This window comes from Elephantulus edwardii, unplaced genomic scaffold (genome assembly GCF_000299155.1).
Source record: "Elephantulus edwardii isolate Elephantulus edwardi_28Jun2011 unplaced genomic scaffold, EleEdw1.0 scaffold00002, whole genome shotgun sequence".
Taxonomy (NCBI): Eukaryota; Metazoa; Chordata; class Mammalia; order Macroscelidea; family Macroscelididae; genus Elephantulus; species Elephantulus edwardii.
The window spans coordinates 9,846,131-9,854,935 of NW_006399752.1; the positions used below are offsets into that span (position 1 = coordinate 9,846,131).

Below are 8,805 nucleotides of genomic sequence, written 5' to 3' on the forward strand. Positions count from 1 at the left end.
TTGATTCGGAACCGACCCATAGCTGATCCTCTGGTGGATTTTCAGAGGCAGTTAATTGAACAGGAGAAGATTACCCATCCTTCTCTGCGGAGCGATTGGTGGGATTTGAACCAAATGCTTTCGGGATTATGGCACAGCTTCTTTTCACTAGGCCTCCCTCATAACAATAATAGTAATTATAAAAGCAGTGTTTCCAAGTCATTAGGACTTAGTGTTCCTAGATCTTTGAATAAATTGTTTTAATGTTACACTTTTTAATCTAGTAACACTTCCTTGCCTTTAAAAAGTGACAACACCCAGCCTCTTGATGAGAGTTGACTCTATGGTTTTACCGTCTTTAAAGTCTCTGTTAGAGTGGAATCCAAGGAGATCCAGTGAAGGCTTGGAACTTTTCTGGCACTCTAAAATCTCAGTGGAGGCCATGCTGAGAGCAATCATGAAGTTTCTCTGTCCCTGACAACCATGCTGCTGTCAGCAGAAAGCTTATGAGTAGCCAGATCTTCCGTGTATTCAGCAGTAACTGGAAGGCCTGCTTCCCTAGCTTTCCATGGAGATCAAGCCAGGAACTGAACTTCCACCCCACCTCGCAGTAATGAGGCATTGCTTTCTTCCCCCTGCAGAAGTCATGGCAGAAGGATAGCCAATAAAGAATATTTAAATTAGATCTAGAATCACACCACATAAAACCTTATCTGTCCCAGTTTCAGTTGATAATCATTCATAGCTAGAACCAAGAACTTCATTAACTTTAATTAGAAAAGAAAATTGATAGATGCCATCACTTATTAAGATTTTAATGTGGCTATCATAAAACTTCATCCAAGCAATTATGAGAATACTTAAAAGAAGTTTAAAAGCACAGAGGTTCAGTCTATCTGTCTGTCTATCTATCTATCTATCTATCTATCTATCTATCTATCTATCTATCTATCTATCTGATGTGAGGGAAACTTTTGAACTAAAAAATACAGTAACCAAAATAACAGTGCAAAGGATAGACTCCATAGTAGAATAGAGGGAACAGAATTATGAAGTATCATTAAAAATATTACATAATATCCATAGCAGAAAGGTGACAGGTTGTGTGTGTGTGTGTGTGTGTGTGTGTGTGTGTGTGTATCAACTGAGGCTTACAGACCCATGGGGCTATTGCAAAGGATAAAATATTTGAGTCAGGAAAGAAAGCACAGAGAGTTAGACTGAAAAAAATATCCGATGGCTGAAATTTTCCTAAATTTAGCAAAGACAGACCCTTGGATTTGAACAAACCCCCAAACATGATAAACCCAAAACATTCACATGAAGGGGTATGACACTCAAACTTAGAAAAACTAAAGAAAATGTTAGAAAATCTTGAAAGCTGCAAGAAACAAATGGTGCTTTATCTGTCGACAAAACCAATGCGAATGAGACAGAGGACTAAAGAAAGTGACAAAGCACTAGTCATAAGTGTTTAAAAGGAATATTTGATTAGGCATTATTTGTATGACAACAGTCCAGATTAAGAGTGTATAGCAAAGCACTGGGAAAAGGGAGCGGGGGAGGGAGAAAATGATGCAACAATGAAGTAATGTTATTTTTTTAAAAGGTGAACTTGAGGGGGAAGGAGGGAGGAAAATGTGCAACTATGAATTAATGAAAATCCAGCTTTTCTATACACTTTTGTTAAAATAACAACAAAAAAAGATTGTATATTCAAAAAACAAATGAAAAGATGACTCTAGTGCTGTAGGAAAGGAATTCTGTCATCAATAGCCTGAAATCTATATCCAACAGCAAATTAACAATAGTATTTTTCAAGAATGGAGATGATACCAAGAGAGTTTACTGTCAGCATCTGTTAGCCACTGTTGAATAAGTCCCCACATCATAGTGACCCCATGCACAACAGGACAAAATATATCTGCATCTGTGCCATCCTATTCTGGTTCATATTCTGAACCAGGGAGTTTATGTTAACTGATTATTGGAAATAGATGACCATGTTGTTCACTCTAGCTTGTCTTCTTGAAGGTCTGCTGAAACCTGTTGAATATCACAGCAACATTTTAACCCCACTGATGGACAAGTAGGGGCTGCACACGAAGTGCATTGTTCAGGTCTCCTTCATGGGAGACAGTAATCTTACCACTGAACCAGATGTGTCCTAAAAGGATGAGTAAAAGAAGCTCTCTACCTCCTTGCTATCTTTGCAACTTTTCTGAATCTGTAATTAAGGGGGATAGAGAATAGTGGTAAGAAACTATGCTGCAGTCTCAAAGGCACATAGTTTGAATCCACCAGCTGCTCTGCTGGAGAAGGATGGACATTCTACTCTTGGACGATTTACTATCTCTGGAACCCTGGAGGAGGCTCAGTTATGTGTCGATTCCAACTCAGTGGTCCATAACAGCGACAAGAACCTTGACCTGACAGATCAGATGTTTGATTATTATAGTAGTCTGTTGGAAAAAATGGACATAGTTGAATGTGATGGGATTACAAAGAACTTGAAACTTGTTAGAGGAGTTCTTCTTTGGGTAAGCAGATGAAAATAATTTCTTGAAGCAGCCAATATTTAGGGAACATACAGGATGACATAAAAAGTTGAACTCTGGTACTGTAATTTTTGTGATTATTTTATATGCTGGAATTAATAAAAGATTTGGAACATGATGAATACAGGAGAAATATTTATAAATATTGAGCTTCCTAACTTTTGGACTAAGTATTGTTTATTACATATTAATCCATTTGATTAGACACATTTTTTAGGTCATAAGCACACCTTAGTGATGCTGCACGTTTTGTTCCACTCTAATAAAGCAGATCTTGCAGTAGAGCAAATGATATGATGTTCTTTGTTTCCTATTGCCTGTAAATTATATTCTTGTAATATAATAAGTGTGTAGTAGCATTATGAAAATAATTTTTCTGTAGTTTGAGAATTAATAAAATGTACCACATAAATATTGAGCATATACTTTTAGAAAATAGTGCCAATAGATTTGCTGCAGAGTTGCCCCCAATCTTCAATTTTAAAGGAAAAAACAATATCTGAAAAACACGATACAGAGTACAGTAAAATGAAATATACTTGTATATGCAGCAAAAGGTCATGCCTTCAATATGATTTGAAGCTCAACATCAAGAAAACAAAGATTCTGAGCCAATTGGCAGCATCATGATAGTTGGTGAAGAGATTGAGATTGTTGACAGCTTCAGTTTGCTTGGCTCTACAGTCAGCACTCTTGGTACTAGCAACCAGGAAATTAAAGGACGAATTGCATTGGAAAAGTCTGCTGTCAGAGGCCTCTTCAAAATACTGAACAGCATCAATGTCAGTCTGGAGACTAAGGTGCGCCTGATACAGGCCATGGTCTTTGTAATTACCTGCTGTGCATCAGAGAACTGGATAATGACTAGGGATGATAGAAGGAGAGTTGATGCCTTTGAGCTGTGGTGCTAAAGAAGTACTGAATATACCATTGACTGCTAGGATAACAAAGAATTTTGTCCTGGAGAAGATGAAGCCAGGCTATTCCTTGGAGGCAAGGATTCTGAATCCTCATCTGACATACTTTGGACATGTTGCAAGGCAGAATCAGTCCTTGGAGAGGGATGTCATGCTTGGGAGCATGGAGGGACAGTGTAGGAGAGGAAGACCCTCAATGAGATGGATTGATTCAGTTACAGGGGTAATGAGGTTAGGTGTGTCGGAGACAGTAAGATTGGAACAGGATAGAGCAGAGTTTAGGGCTATTGTACATAGAGTCACTATGAGTCTCAGGCGACTCAATGGCACATCATACCACCACCACCGAGAAGCAGATAGTGATGTTATCTATAGAACATTCTTAAACTAACCTATTGAAGAATAATCTTGTCACTTTAAACCTGATGGGGCAAATTTGTATTTGATATGGTCAGTTGAAGGTATGCAAAACACACTATTATGTGTTGGTTTTAAAAATTATATAGGAAGATATTATACCTTAATCAATTTCCTTTTTCTTTTTTGGACAATTTTCTTTATATTTGGATAATTTTTTAAAAATTAAATCATTTAGCAAAGTTTGAAATAATCCTTGGAGAATATAAAGATAACAGATGATTCTTTTCCAGTTTTACATTGAATAGATTCTCAGTGAAGCTATTAAATTTTAATTTAATTCTGAAATATTGTTACGAATAGCAAAATGCTGTGTTTTGAGATAAACCCCCTTAGAGTGTAACTGTTTAAGAGGTTCTGATAACTTCTATCGTCTTGTCTGCAAGGTCTAAATGTAATATTACGTATTATTAATAATCTTCAGTATCTTTACTCTTTTTGTTACAGCTCTGGTAGAATTACTTGAAAAATTTGTGTTTCATCTTTCTGAAACTCCATCTGAATGCTACTTTCCTTTGGTGGAATATAAAGGTACAGTTTAAGCAATTTTATACATTAAAATATATTCATTGCAGAAATAATTTTTCATAGAATGTGTAATTTCATTACAAATATACACAACTGTACCCTCTTTTAAAACAACCTCTCAGTGTGAGTATGTGTTCTAAATATTATTTAGTCATTTCTTTCTCCAAATTCTTGATGTTCCTTTTGACTCTTTATTCACTTATTACTCATACCACTACATCTGTATTAAAAGTCTTCCACTATTCTAATCTTATCCAGTAATGTGTACGACACAATCTTGTCATACTGTTTTATAAATCCTCATATATTGATTACTTCCAAATGTTATAATACTTGGGATAAATGTTTGGAGCCCTGGTCATGTAGTGGATGCTGTCTTGGCCTACTAATTGAAATATTGGTGATTTTATTATACCAGCCCCTCTGAGAAAAAGAAAGGAAGCCTTCATCTGTAAAAGATTTACAGCCTCAGAAACCTGATGGATAGGTGAATGAGTCAAAACCAAGTCAACAACATTGCATTTGGGTTTTTCTTGGTTTGAAATAAACCAAGAAGTCCTGGTGATAGAGTAGCATAAATACTGGCCTGCTGACTGAAAAGTTGGCAGTGATCATACCAACTGTTCTTTGAAGGAGGGTTAGATTGTCTTTTCCTGTAAAGATTTACAGCCTGAGAAATCCTCTTGGGCAGGTCTACTCTTTCCTCCCAGGTCAATATGTGTCAGAATCAACTCAACAGCAGGGGATGAATAAGAAAACAAGATGATAGTGGTGGTTCATTCTCACCTTGAGTGCCAGCAATCCATATTCTGTTTCTGATCATTGTGTCTCTTACACAGCCACTACCTTTCAGGCAGTGGAAACATGAGTGTGCCTATGATGATGAACAGGTTTCGGTGAACCTTTCAGACTAAGGTGAAGTAGGAAGAACACATTTACTGTATATTTCCAAAAAATCACCCACTGAAAATCTTGTGAGTTATAGGGTCTTATCTGCAACCAATTCTGGCAGTGGTACAACACTGTTTGTTGTTGTTGTTAAGTGCCCTCAAGTCATAGGTGACTCTTAGCGACCCTATGAAGGAGAGTCCTTGATGCTTAAGCATTTAATTCTGCTTTACATGGGTAGCCATATGTCAGAGGTGATTGATGGCAGCTAATAACAACAACAGGTAAATGTCATTGGATGTGCCAAAGACGACTGAAACTAATAATGTCCTACTGCGACCTCAGTGCGTCACCATACATTGTTGACACCTGCTTTCCTCCAGCATTGTCTGTCTGGTAAGCAATATCATCATCTACCCCTCATGCCAAGCTAGAAATTTAAGAATCATCTATAATTATGTTTTAAGGTGCTGATTCTCTCCTCTACTTGTCCCTACTGATCATTATTGTAGTTCTGGGTACCCTCTCAGTTATTGCAGTAACATCTTAGTTAATAGCCAAAGGATTCTTTGAAAAAGTATAGCCCTGACCCAGGCATCCTTCTACCATTCACCACTGATCAGGAAATTAAATCCAAGCTGCTTAATTTTGTACCAAAAGTCTTACATTGTCTTGCCCCTTCTCTCATGTCATTCCTTTTATCTCAATACATAAAATTAATTTTTTAAGGACCCTAAACTATTTGCAACCTGAAAAACAAATTCAAGGATGCTTTAGGCAGAATGTTAAATGATCCAGGAGGTATCAAAAGAAGATGGAAGGAATATACTGAGTCATTGCATCGAAAGGAATTGGCAGATACAGAAGAATTTAATGAAATAGCGTTTGAGCCAGAGCCTGTGGTGATGAAGGCAGAAGTTCAAGTTGCTTTAAAGGAAAGAGCAAAAAATAAGGCCCTCGGAATAGATGGTATACCAGTTGACATATTTCAGCTAACAGATGCTGCCGTGGATGTGCTCACCAAGTTGTGCCAAGAAATCTGGAGAACGACCACTTGGCCAACTGACTGGAAGAGGTCTATATTTGTTCCCATCCCAAAGATGGGAGACCCAACTGAGTATGGAAACTACAGAACAGTATCATTGATTTCACATGCAAGCAAGATTCTACTGAAGATTATCCAAAACCAACTGCAACAGTACATCAGCAGAGACCTGCCAGAAGTCCAGGCTGGGTTTAGAAGGGGTCGTGGTACTAGGGATATTGTAGCTGATGTTAGATGAATCTTAGCTGAAAGCAGAGAATACCAGAAGAATGTCTATCTGTGTTTCATTGATTATGCAAAGGCATTTGACTGCGTGGATCATAACAAACTGTGGCTGACTCTGAGAAGAATGGGAATCCTAGATCATTTAATCGTGCTAATGCGAAACCTATACTTGGACCAAGAGGCAGTCGTCAGAACAGAGCAGGGCAACACTGCATGCTTCAAAATTGGGAAGGGTGTACGTCAGGGATGTGTCCTATCTCCATACCTTTTCAACCTGTATGCAGAGCAGATTATCCGAGAGGCGGGGCTCTATGAGGAGAAATGTGGCATCAGGTTTGGAGATAGACTCATGAAAAATCTTTGTTGTTGTGCAGATGACACAACCCTGCTTGCTGAAACTGAGGAGAATCTGAAGCTCTTGCTGCAGAAGGTCAAGGACTGCAGCCTTCAATATGGACTGAGGCTCAATTTTAAGAAGACAAAGATTTTCACCACTGGACCAATCGGTAGCATCAGGATGGATGGCGAAGAGATTGAGATTGTTCACAGCTTCAGTTTGCTCGGCTCCATGGTCAACACTCTTGGCACCAGTAGCCAGGAAATAAAAAAACGTATTGCAATGGGAAAGTCAGGGACCTCTCCAAAATACTCAAGAGCAGCAGTGTCTCTCTGGAGACTAAGGTCCGCCTGATACAGGCCATAGTTTTTGCAATCACTTGTTATGCATCAGAGAGTTGGACAATAACTAGGGAGGATAGAAGGAGAATTAACGCCTTTGAGCTGTGATGCTGGAGAAGAGTACTGAATGTACCATAGACTGCCAAGAAAACAAACAGATTCATCGTAGAGAGGATTAAACCAGGCTGCTCCTTGAAGGCAAGGATTCTGGGGCTTCGTCTGACATACTTTGGACATGTTGTAAGGAGAGACAGGTCTTTAGAGAGGGACATCATGCTGGGTAGAGTGGAGGGACAGCGCAGGAGGGGAAGACCCTCTATGAGGTGGATTGATTCAGTGGCTGGGGTAATCGGGATGGGTGTGTCAGAGGCAATGAGATTGGCACAGGATAGAACAGGGTTTAGGGCTGTTGTACATAGGGTCGCTATGAGTCGCAAACAACTCGACGGCACATAACAATAACAACTCCACAGTTATTCAATTAATAGATCATATTCAGGAATTTCTGGTGGCCTAGTGGCAAGAAGCTGTGGTTCAATCCTGAAGGTGTGTGGTTCGAATCCACCTGATGCTCCGCTGGAGAAATATGAGCAATTTCCTCCTGTGCCAGTCAGAGTTGACTTGACAGTGCACAACAAGAAACAACAGCAAAAAATATAGATAATATTATCTCCTTTGTGCTAAGATCCTCAAAGAGATGGATTGACACTGTGACTGCAGCAGTAGGCTCAAGTATGTCAGAGATTGTGACGATGGTACAGGATGTGACAGGTTTCAGATAGATTGTTCATAGGGTCACTATGAGTCATACTCGACTGATGGCACCTAACAACAAGAGCTTTGGTGGCCTAGTGGCAAAAATGTGTAATCCCAAAGGAACGCAATTTGAATCTGCCAGCCACTCTCCGGGAGAAGGATGGGCAGCCTCCTTCTGTGCAATTACTATGTCTGAAAAATCCACTGGAGGTTCTGCTATGAGTGGGTTCTGACTTGATGTTACACAACAACAGCAGCAACAATGTGCTGGTACTTTGTTAAGCTCTGGAGTATAGCAGTGAGCACAAGAAGAGGAAAAAAAATTCTTACCCTCATGGAACTTACATATTTAAGAGAACCTAGCCAGTAAACAAGTAGATACGCTAAAGAGTCAGTATCTTAAATGATGTAAGAAGTAACTAGAAATGTATAGTAGGAAAAGTGACTGGGGGTGCTAGTTATGGATACGATTACAATATTAAGTAAAATGTACACAAATTGGCATTGATGGAGTGATTTTTAACAAAGGCCAACAGGTAAAGGAACAATGAGATCACTCTATCTGTTGTGATCATTTGCAGTGGGAGAGAATTCCAGGAAATGGTCAGAAAGAAGAAAAATATTGCTGGGTAGAAAGGAAAAGGGATTAATTATTTGTGTTGAAGTCAGCGTGGAAATCATGGCATAGGATCTGAAAAAATCATCTCATAGGGCTCACGCCAGGGATGCATCCTATCTCCATACCTTTTCAACCTATATGCAGAACATATTATCCGGCAGGCTGGGCTCTATGAGGAGAAATGTGGGGTCAAGA

General features: G+C 39.0%; 1 protein-coding gene across 1 annotated transcript in view; it reads left to right on the forward strand.

Annotated features, from left to right (window-relative positions):
- The window catches only part of TBC1D32 (TBC1 domain family, member 32), a 319,433-nt gene that overhangs the window by 217,389 nt on the left and 93,239 nt on the right, over positions 1-8,805 (forward strand). The window contains exon 26 of the mRNA XM_006878990.1: positions 4,319-4,402. Within this exon, the coding sequence (XP_006879052.1) occupies positions 4,319-4,402 (84 nt within the window). The remainder of the gene's footprint in view (positions 1-4,318; positions 4,403-8,805) is intronic.